The following is a 22,998-nucleotide window of genomic DNA, read 5'->3' on the forward strand; positions in this document are numbered from 1 at the left end:
GTATGATTCACAACGTTAAAGTGGAAATACAGGGTACTATGAAACCACACAGCACAACTAAGTCGAGTCTAGGAAGTCCGGGAAGGTCTCCTGAAGAATACACTTAAATTCAAATCCATAAGTAAGAAGAGTTGGCAAGACAAAAGGAGACATTTGGTCAGTATTTCAAAAATAGAGAACCACAAATCCTCTGATTATGAGTACCAATTTTCCCTTTTAACAACAGTTGAAATATGAGTTTCCTAATATTGACAAAAATGCTTTTAAAAATATTAAAATCTATCAGACAACTATGGTTTAACTGCTTTGTTTAGATTTTTTTTTTTTTAAATGCCTTCTATCTAGTACAGTGACTGTTCCTTAGATTAAGTGAAATACTTTGGTTTCTTGAGGGAACCTGTAAATGGTTCCTGTAAATAGTAATGTAATAACAGTACTAGTAAAACACAAACAAGCCACATTAAATTAGAACTTCTTATTATCTAATTTATCTTTACTGAATAATTCCTTTCATCTAAATATTTCCTGATGTTTTCATAATATTAACATAAGAAATAAGAATCACTTCATCTTATGAAGGGTAAACAGCAAGTTGCAGAATTACCATTTAGAAATTTTAACAAAATATATGTTGCTTTTAAAAGGTCTCAGCAAAACATTAATTTTTACAGATATTTAAAGCTTACTCTAGGATTATCATTCTTACATATGACAAAATTAAAGTAAAATTTTAAGTAAGGCAGAACTTTACTAAATGTTACCTACTTTGACATTTAAAGGTAGGATTTAGTTAGTAGCAATTTAAAAGAAAAATAACCAAAAACAAACAAGCAAAACAACCTTCCAAGAAAACAAGACTAGATAATAGGCAATGTTGAAGACTTAATATTTCAGAGTACTTGTTTTGGTAACTTTATATCAAGCATAAATACTTTGAGATAATCAGTTAAGTTGTAATTCATTTACACATTTATAAAATTAAGACAACACACAGACAAGGCATCGTCAAACAGTAGAAATTGGGAAGTTTGAGGGGCAAATTTAACCTAATTATCCATTAACTATGTGATCTTGGGAAAGTTTCTTAACTCTTTGTCAGCATAGTTTCCTCATTTGTAAAATCGATTTATCATCTACCTCATAGTGTTAAGGTGAAGATTAAGTGCTGGATGGCTGGGTATAATGTGAGCCCTCAAAACTAGCAGATCCTACATTAAAAAAATAATGATTAGATCTACATCGTTCTTGGTTTCATTAAATGAAGCTTCATAAAATGAGGGACAAATCTTAAAATAATCCCAGAAGGAAATTTCAGATTTAAAGAAAGGAAAGAAAAAGCATGTGAATAAAGAAATGAGCTACACTCCTTGTCCCACCCCCAAATTAATACCATGTAATGAATTATAGGCCCACCTACCTAAAAATGTAAAGGTGAACAGAATGAGAGGCAAGAGAACATTTAGGGTAAGAAACAGCACAGAAGTGTGACATCCACCTGATATTAGTGAAAATAGATGATAAAAAGAAAAGAATCTAGTTTTTAAAAACTGCAGAATAAAAATGATAATTTTAACAATTAAATATATTAACCAAATAAAGGATGGTAATTTAGAAAATACTTCAATGGGAAGGGTAGGGGCACTCATCCACTAACATTTCTTCTGAGAATGAACCTGGAGAAGAAAAATTCACTTAAGAAGAGAAGCACAAGATGCAAAGAATAAAAGAACAGCCAAAACTTTAAATCATAAAGTGAAGAAATGTTCTGAAGATATTAGAAAGGAGTGTCTTCAAGAGCTAAGATGAAGAACACTATATCTTGGGGATGAAATGGAGAGCCAACTGTATTAAGCCAATTTGTGCAAAACATAATGAAAACCTTACCTTGTGATTTTTTTTCAGTGCATTGAGTCCTAAACAACTTGCTAATGATCAACTAAACAGAAAGAATGCTGGAAATAAACACAATCAGTCTTTGAGTGTGGCAACCATGAAAACGTATCTCCTATTGTGGGAAGTAAAATCACTGGCTCCAGCTGTTGTGCTCTGAAATCCTTTACCCGCCAGACAGGTGAACCCACCAGGCATCCCACAGTCAGAAGCCAGCCAATGAATGAGTAGAGCAGGGATACTATGGCTCCAGAACTCCCCATTGGCCTTGCCAAAGCTTTCTTAAAACTGCAGTGCAGTCTAAGACCTTCCTTTTTCTCTCTTTTTCAAAAGGGTTAGATGCATGGACATCTCACAGCTCTCCCAGTCTCCTCCAGCTCCTTCTTCATTTACCTTACAGGTGTGTTTCCCCCCAAAATCTCTTGAATATCTAATGTCATCTTGATGTTTGCTTTCTTAGAGAACTCAGACTTAAAATTTTCTATACTTGGGCATCACTGAACAGAAAGCAAGTTCCTAATCTCTTGCCATTACTACCATTATTATATGGAAGGAAGAACCTCATCGCTTGTAGAAAGTAGTGGAGCAGTAGAGATGAGAGAAAAAAAATATGGTAAAGTAAGAGAAGGAAGTGCTTCAATCACTGGAGAGTTAAAGGCTGAGAAACATATGCTCTCCACCCTTCCTCCTCAATCCTGTACTACATATCCAGAGAAAACAGAAGGAAATGCCGCACCACACTGAAGGAAGAGTAACTGATGATTTCCTCTTTGATCCTGGACTAGGGAAGAGTGAGACGGACAGATGGCTTTCTAGTTTCCAGATATCTCAGCTAGAGAGAGGGACTAGTCTGGCTGTGTGTAGAGTACAGACTAGAGCACTAGAGGTTGGAATCATATTCACCAAACAGGAGGGATATTGTAAGTCTTTTTAAGCTTCCATTATGTATTTTTACTTGCACTATCTCATTTAACGTTCAAAATAGCCCTGTGAAGAAGGTATTGTTAGTGTCATGTCATATGTTCTTGGCTTTTCTCCTACTCTGGTAATTCCTTTCTCAATCTTTTTTGCTGGCTGGCCCTTATTCTTCATTAAACCTTAATTAGTATGCCCAAGGATTCAGCCCTGAGCCCTCTTCTATGCTTTTCCTATACTTTTAAAGATGTCCTTAGGAGATCTTATCCAGTCTCAAGATTTTAAATGCTGTTTATATACAGCTGATGATTTTCAAATTTGTTTCTCTAGCTCTAACCTCTCCCATTAGTTCCAGACTCACATATGCAACTACCTACTCGACATCTACATTTGGATATAACAGATGCTGTCAGTACCTGCTCGTATCCCTTTGGCATTCCCCTGCTTAAACACTCCAATGGCTTCCCAATGCAATTAAAATCCAAACTTTTTTCTGATGTCCCTACTGAATTTAGTTACTTCCTACCTTTCCAATATTATCTATCATTCATCCTCTTACTCGTTAAGTTAGAATCACAGTGGATGTCCTACTCCTCAAATATTTCAAAATCTATTTCCACCAGAGGCTTTTGCATTTGTCCTCTTCTTATCTTCAGTTCTTCAAGTGACGGCTCTTTTTTGTATCACTCAGGTCTCAGTTCTAATGGCACCTCCTCAGAAAGGTCATCCCTGACATCCATCGGTAGCCCTTCATTTCCCAATGCTCGTAGTCACTCAATTAAATAATTCATTTTTATTTCTTCTTCAGCTCTTGTAATCTGAAATCATCTTATTTGCAGGCCCACTCCCAATCTTTGAAAATTAAGTATCAGCTCCATGACATACTAAGGATAGTATTCCTAGCCCCTAGAACAACACCTGGAACGTAGTAAGCGCTCAACTATTAATTGTTGAATTCAATTAAGGAGATAGTGTGAAGTTGGAATTCAAATTCACATCTATGATTCCAAAGCATATGGAGCCTTTTCCCACAATAGGCTGCCTATTCCAGTAAATGTGCATCCACTGAGATAGCAGTCATGGAAGAAAGAGTACTCAACTTTAGTCTGCATCATGCAGAATATCAGATTATTCCACCACTAAGACACAGTGGCAAATTCAAACCACCAGCCTTCCCGTAACATATACAAAAATGATAATAATGGAACAATATTAACTATAAATAAAGCAAGAAATGTAGTTTGCTATAAATAGTTCAAGTTCCTAAATAGCCCTTACAGTTCAGACAAGGGAAAACAGCAAAATCTGAAAGCCTTTTCTAATGTAGAGTGTTAACCTCATAGGAGTGGGAAAGAAAAAAGTCTGTACATGAGGTGAAGTAATAGGCATTACCTTGGGAATATTCAGTAAAAAGAATCCCTAGAATGCCTGAAAGTGGAGAAATATGCAAAGAAGAAAAGAGAATGGCAGGAGTAAGAAAATAAGACAGGGCTTAAGACAGCCCTATATAGGAATAGGGCTTCCCTGGTGGTGCAGTGGTTAAGAATCCGCCTGCCAATGCAGGGGATGCGGGTTCGAGCCCTGGTCCGGGAGGATCCCACATGCCGCCGAGCAGCTAAGCCTGTGCGCCACAACTACTGAGCCTGCGCTCTAGAGCCCACGAGCCACGACTGCTGAGCCCGCGTGCCTAGAGCCCGTTCTCTGCCACAAGAGAAGCCACCGCAATGAGAAGCCCGTGCACCGCAACTAACAGTAGCCCCTGCTGCCGCAACTAGAGAAAGCCTGCACGCAGCAACAAAGACCCAACACAGCCAAAAAAAACCAAATAAAATAAATAAAATTTAAAAAAAGAAGACAGGAATAGAATTGTGAAGCAGTTTCCACCTACTTAGAAGTAAAAATGGAATGAAAGCATCAAATGTATTAGAACACTGCTACTCTTGAGCTTGTCCTACAACAAATACCAGATAAAGAAACATCATTTAAAGGGTAAATTGATGTGATTGCTGTAATTATTGAAAAAACAAACCTGTAAGTTTGTTTTAATTTCATAAAGTATTTATCCAAAGTTGACATAGAGTTGGAAAAAAGATCATTTTAAGTCTCAGAACGGATTACAAATGAAAACCAATGTATACTCTATTAAGAGGGAAATCACCTCTTACACAAGAAGACCCAAGAACCAGACTCACCGATCTTCTAAAACTTTAATGGTTTCATGAAGGACTTTCTGCTGCTCTCTCAGCTGTTGATTTTTGGTAAAGAATTCTTCTAGTCTCTGTGCATCTCTAAAAGTCAAGAAATAAGTCATTTTTTTTTTAACGGAAAAATACTCTAACAAGACTATTCTGTCATTAAGAACTCCAAAGCATGATCTCACCACTTACATATTATGAATTTGTTGTATCAAAACAAACAACTTAGAAGGTGAAGTTTGAATATCTTGTTAATCAGAGTTCAAATTATACTAGAATTTGCTCTACAGTATTTTTATGTTCTACAGAAGTATCTTCCTAAGCACCAGGTATTCATTATACAATGCTGGAACACAGATGAAGGAGTAAATTCTGATGCCACCACTGACTCAACATTGTCAAAATTGCTATTAAAATGTACACTTGGGCTTCCCTGGTGGCGCAGTGGTTGAGAGTCTGCCTGCCAGTGCAGGGGACACGGGTTCGAGCCCTGGTCTGGGAGGATCCCACATGCCGCGGAGAGGCTGGGCCCGTGGGCCACAACTACTGAGCCTGCGCATCTGGAGCCTGTGCTCTGCAACAGAGGAGGCCGCAGTGGTGAGAGGCCCGCGCACCGTGATGAAGAGTGGCCCCCGCATGCCCCAACTGGAGAGGGCCCTCGCACGGAAATGGAGACCCAACACAGCCAAAAAAAAAAAAAAAAAAATTAATTAATTAATTAATTAATTTAAAAAAATGTACACTTACTGTTATTTTAATTATTTTATCTACATTCGATAATGTAAATAGGTAACTCCACTCATATCATTCCTATTCCAATTATGAGGGATTTATACTTTCTATTTTACTAATTTTTGTGTTGCTTAAACTTTTACCTGGTATTACTTTTAAGCCAGGGTTTACTGTGAAGTAGAAGTACACAAACCCTACATCCTGAAGCCTAGGTTTGAATCTCAGCTGTCACGTACCAGCTGTGTGAGCTGGTGCACGTAACCTAAACTCTCTGTGCCTCAAAAAATGTGGATACATTAGTAGTATCTACTTCATGAGACATTTGCAAGGACTAAGTACTAATGAATATACAGCATACAGAACCGTACTGGCACACAGTAAGTTCTATTTAAGTATTTACCATTTTGATTTTAGTCAGGAAAAAAGAAAGACACCTAAAATTTTCTTCTAGTAAACTACCTGGTTACTTTCCAAGGTTGTGCCATATTTTACCTCTCCATCATTATATTTCAAACAATCACCTATACAAAGTATGCATATATTTTAATTCTATGAAAACCCATTAGAAATTGAATCAGGATTCTCTGTGTAATCTGGAATCTGAAAATATAGGATAATATCGTGGTTCAAATATCTTCTCCCAGCCCTCTCAAGGGTCTGAAATATCAAATCAAATAAAGGTGACAAATCAGTCTGCCACAAAAAGATGTCCAAATGACTGTGTCAAAATTGCTAAAACGTAGAATGTAATATCACTGGCAACAAAAGAGACGAGCAAAACAACTAAGTCAAAATGTCAGATACCAATACGAGGGTACTTCTTATATACTGATTGAATATTTGATATTGAATGAAAAGCCAATACATCTAAGAGTGGCCTCCTGCTATACAACAAATATTGTTCTGGTAGCATATGTATATATATATGAAATTTTGGAAGTAATAGATAGCTGAAGCTAATAATAAAAAAATTTTCTAATACTTCTAGAAAATGTATTTAATTCAGAAGCAGCACTAGGTTTTCACTGATCCTATTTTGGGAGTATTCAACAAAAATTCAACAGTCAACATTTCTATTGATACATGTGGAATTCTGTAAATGAACCTATGTAAAAGAGGAGCATTAGTCATGTGCAGAGACAACTATCATCAAAACACAGGTCTGAAGCAATTAAGTGATAGACAAATATAGTACAGTTATTGATTTCTTTTCTCATTGCTTCTTCCAGGTGGGAATCCCTAGGACTGAGATATCTCACAAATAAAGCTATTCTAACAATATGGAGACCAGACATCCTGTTACTGTACCCTGACTGTCTATCATAAAATACACTTGGAAAGGAGAGTTATGGTCATACAGGCAAATCCGAGTTCCTGGTCCCACAATGCAATGACCTATCCTCTACAAAATAAAGCATCCCTTTAATTCTCTGATTACTCAGGAGATTTAGTTACTTAGCCATGCTTCCAAAATGTGTAACCCCAAGCTACCTAAGGTAGGCAGGTACAGAGTAATTACAATATATATTAAAAGGTTGCTAAGAGGATCAAATGACTGAGAACTATACAGTGAAGTAAACCATTATTATCACCTACTGAACAACCAGCTGTGTTTCCATTCTTTAAGATTCAGAAATGTTTTACGTGATTTTTGAGAAAGTAATATTCAACAGTCATTTACGAATTAAAGAAGGTTTTTCATGCGGTTTGGTTAGAGGTATGGAGAAATACATTCTGTATAAAAATTCAGTTAAAAAAAAGTACGTTTGTTATAAGCAAATCTAGATCTTTTTAAAAATTTTTTATTTATTTTTATTATTTTTGGCTGCATCGGGTCTTAGTTGTGGCATGTGGGCTCTCTAGTTGTGGTGTGTGGGCTCAGTAGCTGCGGTGCGCGAACTTAGTTGCCCCGCGGCATGTGGGACCTTAGTTCCCTGACCAGGGATCGAACCCGCATCCCCTGCATTGGAAGGCGGATTCTTAACCACTGGATCACCAGGAAGGCCCTAGATCATTTCTAACTATGTTTAATCATTCAATCTGCAGGGAAATGATTCTGATTCTAGCTAAGAGGAAATATTATTTTATAGCTATAAATCTATCATTTAAAATAGTAACATTTTAGAAAATAAAATTACTAGGTCTACAAGAAGGATCCATTTTTAATAAAACTAAACTCCTTCAAAAACATTTAGTGAATGTAGTTTAAAATGTAAAATCAAATAGCAAACACAATGTTTCTAAAAACTGACCAACATTTTGATTCTAAAGGATGTCATTCTAATCAATGGTTGTTAATCTAGGATTTACAAGGTCATTTACTTCCTACACTGAACCAAGGTACAATATAAAGAGCTCACTGTCTAACTACTGATCAACTCCAAAATATTATACTTTGGGTATTATAATGGTAAGAGGGAACAAGAATTCCTATACAGTATTATTATATATAAAAGAGGAGATTTGTAGAATAACTCCAACAAACAGTAATTAGCTATTTAGTGTGGTATGTGTTAAATGAGCATACCAAGTCACTGATAGTACATACTCATCTGCTGATTAACAATGCTTGTAGCAACCATCACTAGCTGGGCTATAAGCAAAGGTGAAGATGAAAACAATAGAATAAGTGTATTTCATAATTTTTAATCTCAAACCACTCAAAAAAAATTTCACCACTGAGGAAAAGCCTCCTTATCAACAATATATTTACTTATGCACTTAATCCTAGAATACATATAAAGTAGTGTCAGAATTAGTGTAAGCCAATCATGTTAATTCAATTCTCTTTGCCAGTTATTATTTAGGAATGAACATCGTCAATGAGTTACAGGAAGTCTGCTGGGGGCTGCTTCTGACAAACTTTTATAATTAGTAAAAATAAAAGGACACAAAGATGTTGTGCAAGTGATAACTAGAATGATGACAGCCAGCTTGCCATACTGCAGTGAGTCAAAACTAACAGGGCAAGTCTGAACACTAAAGATGGCAGAGAAGAAAGATAGAAATAAGTGATAACCAGTCCTAGAATCTCCCTACTTTGGGCCTTCTATGTGAAAGGATACATCTTCTTTACCATAAAAGTCACTTCTGGTGTTTTTTTGGTCTCACAGTAAGAAAATATGATCAACTAATAAGATATACATCCTAAACTTAAATGTTCAAAATGACACCTTTAAGGTAGGAACAGGTACCTTTTCAACATGCAAAGCATTTAAAAGTGTCAGTAATTAAGAATCATAAAATTATTCTTCAAAAAAACTGTTTTAAAAATTTATGATTTCTCATTTCTGTATCTAGGTCATCTTCCAAACATGACTTTACAGATGTAATGGAAAACTTCACAATTTCTGTTTTCAGATTATAATAGAAAAAATAGTGAGGTGTGTTTTGATGAGTGGCTGGTAACTCCAGCTTCTGGTTACAGTCTTGGAAGCTTTAGGAATATGAAGGAACTGAGACCTATTGGTATATACTGTAAAGCAAATGCAATTATTATTAGTCACAATGATATTAATTTTTGTTATGAGTAATAATATTCTATTATGCCGTCTGTTTCAGATTCCTGAATGCAGAAGGTCTAAAGAACCATGAGTAAAATCTGCTCCTGACTTAGAAAATCAGATATGATTCTGGGCTTAATAACCAAAACAATTCAGGGGAACTGCTGGTAATTTCAAATTAGTTAAAAGGGGTCTCAGAATATCCATTTAGTTACCATTTCTTATATGAGTTAGAAATCCCAGACTTATTCTGCTCCCCATCTTGTAGCATCTTAAATTCCAGGTATCAATCATAGTTGAGAAAAAAATGCCGTTAACAGATCAAAATGATTTATAGATCAGTTTCCATCTTAATAAATATTTTAAGGAAAAAGATTATACACATATTAAAATTATGTTAAAATATAAATATATGCAAATATTAACTAAGGCTATACTCAAAATTATTCTTTTTCCTTTAGAATTTTGAATAACTCGCTGTCAACTACACAAGGTCCACACTAAGTAAAGCTAACTTCCTTATAAATAAAACATTGAATTCAAATAGGACATCAATATCAATTACTTTATAAATAAGACATCAGTGTTATATATGCTGATACTTACAAAATTCGTTCCTTTTTCAGTTTGGTTACTTTTACTTGTAAACCTGAAAAAGAAAAAAATCCTCAGTATTTTATTTATACATTTTATCTTTTCGAAAGCAGTTAATCTAAGTTTCTTTATGAATCTAATGCTACACTATTAAGTTACTTGAGCCTGGCCTCTGAACAATGAGCCAGGTCCCATTAGTTTGAAGAGTGTATTTCCCTCACTTGCACCCTTAGGTCACAAAAGAGTATTTGCAACATTATTGCTCTTAGTCTATTGTATGACAGCCAAATAGAATGAAATTTTCTCTACCTAAAGTGAGTTACTTCCTAATAGCACGGGCAAGCATATAACTAGAAGTTCACTATAAATGAAGGTTTATGTTCTGGCATAGCCTATGTATTTTGCTAACAGCAATAGTGCTTATGTAGGCTCAAATCTTCTGGGATTAAAATAGATTGTGTCAGGAGGTCCTGGACTAGGAACACAACTGCTTACAAAAAAGTACTTAACATAAGGCACTACTGTTTTTAGCTCAAGATATGTATTACATGTGTTATATGTATTTTTAATTTTAATTGCGTCCGATACAAAATAGAAGACCACTGCCTATGGGACTTGGGTAATTATTGTTAAGAAAGCAGGCTGATGAGCATTGAGACTGCAAGAGAGGATATGAACAAAATAAGAGTGACATTCCTCAGTCTCACAAACAATAATTAAAAGGAGAAAAACCACCATTAAACAAACATGAAAATACATCCAACACCACTAGCAATATAAATCCAAACCCAAAAAATTACTTAGCAAAATTATAAAAATTTTAATACCCAGTGTTGATAAAAGCGTTGTAAAACTACACTGCCATGCTTTGCAGGAGGTATTATAAATTAGCACAATTCTTTTGGAAAGCAAGTTAGTGATATATAATGGGACTCTTTTTCATCAATATCCCACATCTTGGATTCTAACCTAAGAATATAATCCAAACTATAGAGAAACTGATAGTCACAAAGAATATTGAACAATGTATTGAAATATAAAATGCTTAAAATAGGGACGAGTTTAAGTAAAATATGATGTAACCACTAGACAGAATAATACACAGCTATTAAAATCATTAAGTAAAAAAGAATAAGTCTATTTAGCAACACTAAACTATTTGGTTCTCTATTTTCTCTATGCTATTTTCTGCAATGTGATTATTAAAAGGGGGGAAAAACTTCTGTGTTTACATTTTCAGATTCCTAAACCAATCTTTTTACTATTCTACAATTTTCCCACTTGTGGATATTATAGTCACTTTTAAAAATAGTGCCTAGAAAGTTTAAAAATTCTATATCTACTTAAGAATTTCTTTTATTTGGGGCATAGTTAATCCCCAATAAATGGTTATTAGTTAACTAATTTATGAAAAATTAAAGATTGACTGTCTTTGGTAGTTTATGGCTTCTAGTAAGTTATACATTTAGAAAAGCTTTCCATATAATTTGTATAGAAACATTAATAAATTTGTCACTTCTAAGAACAGGATTTTTCATTATCTGTCTGAACAACATCATTTAGCTAAGTAAGAGTTTTAGAAAACAGACCTATACATTTCTCCACAATCTCTCCCTCCATGGTGCTGACTAGGGATGAAATTAAAAGTCATATAGATTCTAATGGGGAAGTCACCTTTTCTTATTGCCCAAGAGGTAAGGATTTAATGCCAGGAAATCCAGTTATTATGGAAAAATAAAAGCCCTGGAGAATTTTTTAGTTATACTTTTGCCCTATATCTCAAATTTCACCTCTAGGAAATGTCCAACTGATATGATACATTTACCCTCATTTCTATGGCCTATAATTTGAATACATAAAATGTTATGAATAAACCTGTAATCAAATGTTCACAGCAGCTTTATTCATAACAGCCAAAAACAGAAACAACCCAAATGTCCTTCAATGAGTGAACTGTTAAAAAAAACAAAATGAAACAAAACTGTGGTACATCCTTGTACCACATGTACTACTCAGCAATAAAAAGAAAAGAAGTATTAAAATATGCAACAACCTGGATGGACTACAAGGGAATTATGCTGAGTTGGAAAAAAAAGCCAACCCAAAAAGTACACCCTATGTGATTCCACGTACGTAACATTCTTAAAATGACAAAATTATAGAGATGGAGAACAGATTATGGGTGGCCAGAAGCTGGAGGGGTTGGGGTGGGAGGAAGGTGGTTGGGGACTTAAAAGAGTAGCTTTAGGGACCCTTGGTAGTCACAGGGATCTACACATGTTAGTGAATTAAAACACACACACAAATGAGGGCATGTAAAAGTAGCAGAATCTAAATAAGATTGATAGATTGTATCAATGTCAATTTCTAAGTTGTACTATTATACTATAGTTATATAAGATGTTACCACTGGGGTGAACTGGGTAAAGGGTATATACTACAGTGTGAATCTACAATAAGCTCAAAATGAAAAGCTAAAAAAAAAATTATAGAAAAATATTTGCCCTAAGAGTTGGAATACTGTTAAAATGTAAATTATTATAATAAAGGGAAACATTATTTTTTCACTGTTAAAAACTGGTGTGATCTTTTGATTTTTAAAAAAATCTTTTCCATCTGTCAAGTTCGTAGCTGGAGAAGCTTCCTTCTTTTTCAGGTAATGATGACAAACTCACAAGACCTTGAAAGTACTTAGTAAAGCATCAAATCATTCTTGAAGAATTAAGAAAAGAACTTGTGACCCTACTAGGCCAAAGACTAGAGTCAGCAGTTTTTCACTCTCTTTTACCTTTCCCAAAGTGTGTGAAAATTTACTTGCTGTTAGATTTTCTTGTTTTTTAATTTTGGCCGACTCTAAAACTCAGGTCCGCCTTTAGAAGTGAAAAGTGCACCCAAGATGAAATGGATTATTGCCATAAACCATTTTAAGAAAAGAAACAATGAGATAGAAAATCCTTATAAACTTCAAAAGAAAATTCTTGGGAAATATGGAAAGACTGCTCTTTTATCTTGTAAGCATTCAACACCTGTGAGGCATTTGTTCTGTCATGCAGATCAGCCCTGAAACAGGTTTATGTGTGTATGTGTATGTATGTGTGTTTAAATTTTAGCATTTGCCATTCATCAAGTCAATTAGGCATCCACAATTAGAACCCCTATAAAGTGTGCTTTAATCCTGCTCCACACCCATCGGAAGGAATGAGGCTATACAACAATGCAGCTCCTGTATGAACAGGTAGTCTGTTCAAAAAAGTATTTAGGATTGTAACACTGGCAACCTGAGACACCTAATGAGGAAACAGTGCTCAAAAGACCAAAAGCGCTGCACTACAATTAACCTTATAACATGTATGTGAATTTTGAAAGAAATGAAACAATTAAGGGCCCATATGTGTAGTCACGTAATACAAGAAACAAATTTAAGTAAGAATTCAGAAATAAGCCAAGAATTCAATTTGTTATAATCAAAATAAAAATCATTGCTATGTTAATTTTTACTCATTCTCGTTCGCTACCCAGAACAAACCACATATGTATGTACTGTCACTGTACAACAAGTTATTTATGGTTCTGAATTATAAATTGTAAGCCTAATAACATTTTTCTTGATAAATAGTGGCTTTATATATAGCTCAAATAATTAAGCTTCTACCAAAAACACAACTACTAGTATTTCTGTAACTGCCAAATCAATTATTTCAACTCCAAAGTAAAGACACTTGCCTTTATGAGATGCACCCATATTTAAGGTGTGCTTAGTTTACTCTTAAGATTTAATTATCTCAAAATGGGTAAATTAATTTTTTGTGGATATTATCAAATTTATGTTAACACATATGGAAAATGGAAAATAACATGTGAGAGTTAATGATAGTACTCTTTTTTTTATTGACAATATAGTTGATATTGTTACAGGTGTACAATATAGTGATTCCCAATTTTTAAAGGTTACACTCCATTTATAGTTGTTACAAAATATTGGCTATATTTCCCGTGTTGTATATATCCTTTTTTTTTTTTTTGGCCGCACTGTGCAGCATGTGGGATCTCAGTTCCCGGACAAGGGATCGAACCCAAGCCCCATGCAATGGGAGTGCGGAGTCTTAACCACTGGATTGCTGGGGAAGTCCCTATCCTTGTAGCTTATTTTATACCTAATAGTTTATACCTCTTAATCTCCTACCCTATATTGCCCCCCACTTCCCTCTCCCCACTGATAACCACTAGTTTGTTCTCTGTATCTGAGTCTGAGTGAGTCTGCTTCTTTTTTGTTATATTTACTAGTTTGTTGTATTTTTTAGATTCCACATATAAGTGACATCATACAGTAGTTGTCTTTCTCTGTCTATTTCACTTGGCATAATACCCTCTAAGTCCACCCATGTTACTGCAAATGGCAAAATTTCTTTTTTTATGGCTGAGTAGTATTCCATTCTTTTTTTTTTTTTTTAAATGGCTGAGTACATATACACACCACATCTTTATCCATTCATCTGTTGATGAACACTTAGGTTGCTTCCATATCTTGGCAATTGCAAATAATGCTGCTATGAACATTGAGGTGCATGTATCTTTTCCAATTAGTGTTCTTGTTTTTTTTCGGATATATACCCAGGAGTACAATGGCTGGGTCATATATGGCAGTTCTATTTTCAGTTTTTTAAGCAACCTTCATACTTTTTTCCACAGAGGCTGCAACAATTTATATTCCCACCAACAGTGTATGACGGTTCCCTTTTCTTCACATCCTCGCCAACATTTCTTATTTGTGTTCTTTTTGATGATATCCATTCTGACAGGTGTGAGGTGATATCTCATTGTGGTTTTGATTTGCATTTTCCTGATGACTAGCCTTTCTTAATGAGTAGGACACTGATGTTATGGACCAAAATTACTTGCAACTCCTTTCATTTCTAATTTGTGTAGTCTTAATATGAATGTTATCTTTTTGGAATTTTTGATGAAACATCTAAGAAAATAAATGGAGCAATCCAAAACTGAATCAAAAAATATTTATCCTGTCATATTAGAGCCTCTATACTTTCCGTTTCTTCAATGGGGCTCCAACTCTGTCCTCAAAAATCTGCCTAGTTTTCTATGAAATTGATTACCTTATTTACCAGATATAGAAAATACTACTAGATGAGATGTTGATGGTAAAACATAGCATGGACAAAAACCATTTATTAAAATGGTGACATTCTGAAAAATATTCTAAAAGCAAAAAAAAAAAAATTGTATCCAAACAAGTTCAGATGCATTTAAGTTCTTATGCGTATCTAAGAAAAATTATGTAACTCAAGTACTACCTTCATATCTTTTCTTTTCCTTTTTTTTTTTTTTTTAACCTGGCATGAAGTTTTAAAAGCAATGACTGAATTTTGATTCCTATATATACTTCAAAACCTGCAAAGTCTGGACAAGTCCATGTTTGACGTCTTTCAAATAGCCTCTTATACTGGTTTCTCCAAGTGGATCCTCTACTTAAAAAAAAAAAAATTAAGTACCCTTTAGGCATGTCTTTGATGCTATCACAGAGTCACAGGATCTAATTTTATATGGAACTATCTGGAACACATTGACAAGGGACTGTCAAAAAAGTCTTCCTTTCAACAAATTTGCCTGGGCCCAACCAAAATGTTTTTAAATAACATACTAATTTTTAAAAAATAGTGCACGATTTAAAACTTTGAAGAATCCATAAGTGATTTTGAAATTGGTAAAAGTAGCCTGATCAATATATTATGATATGCCGGAAGTTATCTTCTCTCATCAGCTCAAACATATATCCAATACCTACCATTCATAAAGCACATATATATTAATCAAAATCATCAACAACTGCTGTATTCCTCCCTTAAAGTTTTTCCATGTATATAAACTAATGCTCCTGGGAGTGTGATGGCTACTAAGAGTATGGCCATGAGGAGTACACACTTTAAAAAAAAATTATCCATTATGTAATATTTGTGAGTCTTATATGTTCTATAATCTGATGAATGGCATGTTGTTCTTATCAAACAATATGTTATTTATTTTCTTGATGCTTCCTCATCATAGAGGTCTCCTGAAGACCCTGAAACACCAATGAACATGAGGAAGAAAGCTGCCAAATACTTTATCCCTGTTAAATTAGGAGCCTAAAAAATAAAACTGTCCCAGTTTTAAATGGGTATCCCTAAAAATTCTAAAATGAAGATTATGAAAAACAAGCAGTTTGGTTAAGTAATGAAATAGCCACAAAAATAAGTCACATATAAAACAGTATGTACACTGAACACAACAATACAATAAGCGACATGCATTTCTTTTAAAACTAGGAAAGAATAAACAAATGCCATTCCTATAAAATGGTGATTTATTTTTCTTTTCCCAACTTTCTACAGTATCATCTAAAAATGAAAATTTAAAGTAAATGGGTAGTAAAGCATTTCAGGGTTTTAGAGATATAAAATTTTGATATTTTCATATATTATGGGATTTTAAAAACTTATGTTCAAGAAAATGTTTCATTGATGCAGCTGAACTAAGCAATTCATTCAGATACCATTTACTAATTTCTTACTATGTGCCAAGCACTTTTACCTATGGAAATGCAGGTAGAAAGATGAGTAAGATAGGGACTCTGCATAATAAAATTTTAACGATCTTCTTAAAATTTTAATGTCTTGTTATAAGACAACGGAAAGTAATCATTTGAAGGATAAAGAATTTAACCTTATACTTGAAGATGGCAGAATGCTGATTCTTCTCTGTTAAATGTGTAATAAAAACTCAAGTACATCTGGTCCTATTTAAATCATTTGGAGATATTGTATTTGCTTTACCTCCAGGTCACACAGAATACGCTTTTTTATAGTGTATATCTCCTATAATAGTTTAAACTTGAAACTATTCCTATTGGTAAACTTACATGCTGGGGTCACAGTATTATAAACCAAGAGGAAGATATGGCTTCTCTTCAACAGAAGTTGGGAGATGTTATTATTCCTTTGCAGTTTTAAAAGTGCACGTAGCTGATTACATTGTTATCATCAGTGTAGCCATTATACAAGACAGAATATCTTGTATCTGGATTATTTTTGCTATCATTTCATTATATAACTATACTGTATAAATATTTTCCTAAAGAGAATGAATACAATGCCCCCAAAACCTACTGTGTCTTCTTCACTGTTGTATTCTCAGCAACTGCTTCCATTCCCAGCATATAATTCAATAACTGCTCACTGAATGAATAGCAAGTGAATACTAAAACTCAGAATACTTCCTCAATGTTTCACACTACATTTTCTGGGGGAAAACAGTGTAGTCAAATGAAGAGCAGAATTAATGTAAAATACTCCTATTTGTCCCTGAACATATGACCACAAGCACAGTCACTTAAAAATCAGATCTTTATCACTAACAACAAATTTGAATTTCTAAACTTTCAAATATTTGAAGTGAACTAATCTGCCTCAGATATAAACAGCTCCTATCAATTGATAGGGAAAAGGCCAACTACCAAAGAATAATCAGGTATATAAACAGTTCTTAAGAAAGAAATACAAATCACCCTCAAGCATAAGCAAAGATGCTTAACCTCATTCATAAGGGAAATATAAACTAAAACTACACTGAAAATAATCAATAGATATATTAATCAAACACAACATGGAGAATTCTTCTAGATACAGATGGGAACAAACCAACTATAAAAAGACATTTTAGATAACTGGGGAAATATGAACACAATCATCTAATAGGTATAAGATGACATTAAAGAATTTGTTTTGTTAGTGCGATAATGGCATTTTTTTGTTAAAAAAGACTACTGGAATATATTGAAGTATTTATAGATGAAATTATGTCAGAAAGTTCAAAATAACTGAGTGGAAGAGGGATAAAGATGCAAATGCAAAATAAGTAAAACAAGGTTGGCTGTGTACTGATAATGGTTGAAGCTGAGTGATGGGTAAATAGGAGTTCATTATGCTATTCTCTTTACTTTTATAAATGTATAATATTTCCTAAAATTAAAAAGTCTTAAACTTTAAATTTAAAAAAATGGAAGAATACACACACAAAAGATAACAAAAGTGGTTACCTGTTTGTGTGTGGGGAGAAGAGGGTAAATTTTTGCTGTTTATTTTGTGTTTTCACAATTTTACAAAAAAAAGTTTACATTAAAAAAAAATGGATAAAACAATAATAACTCCATTGACACCTGGATTTCTAACCAAACACTAATGTACCCTGACTGCATCAGCAATCCTAATATGCTGAAAGAGAGCTTTAATGGAAACATGCATCAGAATAATCTACCAAAGAATGAGCATAATAGAGCAGTAACAGATGCAAGTGAAGTAGTAGATGTAGTTGAACTCCAACCTTTCATAATAAAATTAAAGAGTTTCTAATATTTTTCTCAGCTAAGAATTCAAAAACTACAATTAAGAAACAGACACTTTCAGCAAAGTTGTAGGATACAAAGCAACACACAAAAATTAGTGGCGTTTCTTTACATTAACCACGTGCACTCTGAAGAGGAAATTAAGAAAATCCCATTTACAATAGCATCCAAAAGCAGCCAATACAAAATAAGGAATAAGCTTAACCAAGGAGATGAAAGACTTGTATGATGAAAACTACAAAACATCACTGAAAGAAATTTAAAAAAGGAAAGACATCTTATGTTCATGGACTGGAAGACTTAATATTGTTAAGATTACTCAAAGTGATCTACAGATGCAATGCAATCTCTATTGAAATCCCAACGATGTTTTTTTGCAGAAATAGGCAAATATGTCCTAAAATTCATATGAAATCTCAAGGGACTCCGAATAGCCAAGACAATCTTGAAAAAGAACAAAGTTGGAAGTCACATATTTCCTGATTTCAAAACTTAATAAAAAGCTACAGTAATCAAAACAATATGGTACTGGCATAAAGACAAACATACAGACCAATTAGAATAGAGCCTTGGCCCCCTTCTCAAAAAAATGGTTTTTGAGAAGGGTGCCAAGACCATTCAATGGGGAAAGGACAGTCTTTTCAACAAATGGTGCTGGAAAACTAGATATCCACAGCAAAAGAATGAAGTTATACCCTTACCTTACACCATATACGAAATTCACCTCAAAATGGATCAAGGACCTAAACATAAGATCTAAAACTATAAAACTCTTAGAAGAAAACACAAGGCAAAACTTAATGGCAACGGATCTGGCAATGATTTCTTGGATATAATACCAAAAATATAGACAACAAAAGAAAAAAGTAGATAAATTAAACTATACCAATATTAAAAACTTCTATGCATCAAAGGACACAATTAACAGAGTGAAGAAGCAACTCACAGAATGGGAGAAAATACTTGCAAACCATATATCAGGTAAGAGATTAATATCCAGAATATACAAAGAACTTCAACCACAACAAAAACCAATATGATTAAAAAACAGGCAAAGAACTTGAATAGACATTTCTCCAAAGATACACAAATGGCCAATAAGCACATGAAAAGCTAACATCACTAATCATTAGGGAAATGAAAACAGTATGAAGGCTTCTTAACAACTAAAAAGAGTTACCATATGATCCTGCAATCCCACTCCTGGGCATACATCAGGAGAAAACTCTTATTTGAAAAGATACATGCACCTCAATGTTCATAGCAGCACTATTTACAACAGCCAAGACATGGAAGCACCTAATGTCCATTGACGGATGAATGGATAAAGAAGATGTGGTACATATATACAATGGAATATTACTCAGCCATAAAAAGAATGAAATAATGCCATTTGCAACAACATGGATGGACCTAGAGATTATCATACTAAGTGAAATAAGCCAGACAAAGACAAATATGATATCACTTACATGTAGAATCCAAAAAAAATGATACAAATGAACTTATTTACAAAACAGAAAGAGACTCACAGACACAGAAACCAAACTTATGATTACCAAAGGGGACTGGGGGGCGGGGGTGGGGGAGATAAATTAGGAGTTTGGGATTAACATATACACACTACTATATATAAAATGGGTAAACAACAAGGACCTACTATACAGCACAGGGAACTATATTCAATATCTTGTAATAACCTATAATGGAAAAGAATCTGAAAAAGAATATATATATGTATATATATGTGTAACTGAATCACTTTGCTGTACACTTGAAACCAACACAACATTGTAAATTAACTATACTTCAATTTTAAAAAAAGAGAAAGCTATTCAACTGAGGGGAAAAGAAAAAACTATAAAGCACTGTAGTATTTACCTATGGTTGCAGTAGGTAATCAAGAAACAAATGTAATATGAAGCATTTCCCACACATGGGGGAAATGTATTACATGAAAGTCACAGAATTAGATAGGTATATTAAGGCTTACTATCAAACCTTGAGTTTAGCTTTAATAGTTTAGCTTTTAATAGTACATTTTAACACAATCATATATAACATTTATATATTCAACCTAACCGCAACAGCTCAATTCTCTGTATGCTCATTGCATTTCATATAAACCTTTTAGCTCTTATTTCACTATACTGTTAATTATCTGTTCACATGACTCTCTACCAGACTGCAGGCTCTTTGAAGGCAAACTGCCATTTACTTTTGGGTCTCAGGGCTTGGTGGCAAACCTAAGCACTGAGACACAAATTCTGAAGGTTTGTTGAATGACTTAGGTAGTATTTTTATGTCAATAAACAATCCTGCAAATAATTTTACAGAAGATAATTAAGTTTAGAGGTTATGTAACTTGCTGAGATCACAGAGCAAGTACATAAATGAAATTAGAATTCAAATCCAGATCTTCGGTCAACAATTTCTATGCCCCTTCCACCACACCATACATATTACCACAAGTAACTACAAGCTGTGCAAGAGCTACATTCTGTGGTAGTTGTCTGTAGTCAAAAAGCAACAACTCAACCATAAAAATGAATCTCCCAAAATTGGAATAGTAAAGGTCCCTTAAAAATGAGATCTTTGAACTGTCATAAAAATTAGTTATTACTATTATAGTCTCAGCAGAATACTGCTACCAAGTATTTCAGAAAAAAATTACCTTGTACTTCTTTATCATGATACTCCTTTAGTTTTGTCCAAAGATCCTTAAAGTCATTAGATACATCTGCAGAACTAGGGCTTCCACAACTGCTTCCCGAGACGTTCATCTTACTTAATATGCTCACACTTCTACTGCCTAATGTTTTCTGACCTTTTCTGTTACATTATACAGGTCTGAAGTTGTCTTTGGCCAGTTCAAATACCTGAAACAACAGATTGCAACATAAGTGAATTCTGCATTTATCTTTGTGTAATTTGAAATCAGTATGACTTCAAGCCCAGGCAGCTGATCTCAAGTTTTCCTTATTTACCTATGATCAATCACTTCAGAATTTGAGGGGGTGGAAGTGAGGAAAAAAGATGAGTATGGTGAGAAAAGCCCCAATTTCAGTTATCTGGCCTTAAGTTAAGCTACACTTTCAGGCAAATTTTTTCTTATTCCACCTATGAGGAAGTAATTACCTACATTATGTTAAGTTGAAAGGATTATGATATAGAGAGGTTTGTAATCATTCATGGTCAGTATTGTTTCCACATTCTAAAAGAATGTATTGCTTTTTTAACTGTTGAGTTGATATGGAATACAACAATATATTGAACCAAAAACTGGAAAACACTCTGAAATATTCTTGACTTAATAAGCATTCACATCTAGACACACAGACACACACACTGTAAAAGAGCAAGAAAGATAATTGACATAACACGAGTATCTGAACAGCTTTCTCATAACAATGAAATCAGTGAGCAAGATACAGACACAGCCAAGATCTATGAATACAGAAACATCTAAAAACAAGGCAAATATGGGTAAAGCTATTTTGTGTCTCTCAGAATAAAGGTGAATGATTAAGTTTATTATTTGTGTAGCCCCTGAAGGAAGCAACAGGCTATTAAGTTCAAGTGGATTAATAAATATTTTAATATGTGTTCTTAAACTGAAACCATTAACTAGCTACTACTAAAAAAATAAAATAAAATGATTAACAAGTCTACTAACCCTCACATCTAGCTCCTTAGCCAATGCCTTACCATTGCTAACAAGTGCCCAAACGGATTTAAGTGTCTTTTACTAACCATTTCCTGAGGTCTCTGATGAAGAGGCTAAGATAAGCAATGTCATGTCTAAAGGGAGCAATATTATGTGCAGAGACACTTGGTAAACTATAAAGCACTACAGAAATAAAAATACATTTATTAAGCTTTTCAAAAATTGTGATTACACTTTTTTTTAAAGATAATCAGTGAAAATTGAACAAGTACTAGATTTTACATAATATTAGGAAATTATTTTTAATTTCTAAAGAGGCTTGTATTCAACTATTAACTCTAAAAGATAAATCAATGGGTCTATACTACTGTCAATAAAAGCCACCACTTATTAAGTGGAGCGTGCTGTTTTATATTCCCTTTTAATTTAATCTTCACAACTGTATAAAACAGCTACTACTGATATTATTAATTTCATTTTAGAGTTGAAGAAAACAGGCTTAAGAGACTAAGTGACTCGCCCAAGGTCACATTGCTAGGACACAGCTACTACGGCCACGTCACCGCTGCAACTCAAGTTGTGATGCCAATGAACTCCAAAATACTTCTAAGAAGCAAAAAAAAAAAAAACAAAAAAAGTTAACTATTTTTATTAATCAAAAAGTTCAAAACACAGTTTTAGTTACTTTAATGAACAATTTAAAACTGTATATTTTAGTATTAAATAGTTTAAAACCAATAGTGTAAAATAAGTTTCCTGTAATAAATATATCTACCTTCAGGGGTAATAAAAAGGTTAATTTCCCCCCCCCCACATAACAATTTATCAATACTAAGCTATTCAGATACTCGTGTTATGGCAATCATCTTTCTTGCTCTTTTACAGTGTGTGCGTCTGTGTGTCTAGATGCTTATTAAGTCAAGAATATTTCAGAGTGTTTTCCAGTTTTTGGTTCAATATATTGTATTCCACATCAACTCAAAAGTTAAAACCCTCTCCAAACTGTTTTGCATGCTTAGCACTTTTTGCTGGCATTTCTTTTGATATTGAACCGTTATTCGCTGCACGAATAATTTCTCAAAACTGTGCATCTTGCCTCTCAAGTTG

General features: G+C 33.9%; 1 protein-coding gene across 3 annotated transcripts in view; it reads right to left on the reverse strand.

Annotated features, from left to right (window-relative positions):
- RBBP8 (RB binding protein 8, endonuclease) overlaps nucleotides 1–22,998 on the reverse strand; it is a 96,062-nt gene that overhangs the window by 57,912 nt on the left and 15,152 nt on the right. For 2 of the 3 annotated variants that reach the window (XM_061169310.1, XM_061169309.1), the window contains exons 4-6: nucleotides 20,899–21,103; nucleotides 9,842–9,884; nucleotides 4,998–5,093 (exon numbers count right to left, since the gene is read on the reverse strand). In XM_061169310.1, coding sequence (XP_061025293.1) covers nucleotides 4,998–5,093; nucleotides 9,842–9,884; nucleotides 20,899–21,007 — 248 coding nt within the window. In that variant the 5' untranslated portion in view covers nucleotides 21,008–21,103. The remainder of the gene's footprint in view (nucleotides 1–4,997; nucleotides 5,094–9,841; nucleotides 9,885–20,898; nucleotides 21,104–22,998) is intronic. The other variant, XM_061169311.1, reaches the window with a different exon arrangement.

The sequence above is a fragment of the Eubalaena glacialis genome, chromosome 15, assembly GCF_028564815.1.
Source record: "Eubalaena glacialis isolate mEubGla1 chromosome 15, mEubGla1.1.hap2.+ XY, whole genome shotgun sequence".
NCBI classification, from domain to species: Eukaryota; Metazoa; Chordata; class Mammalia; order Artiodactyla; family Balaenidae; genus Eubalaena; species Eubalaena glacialis.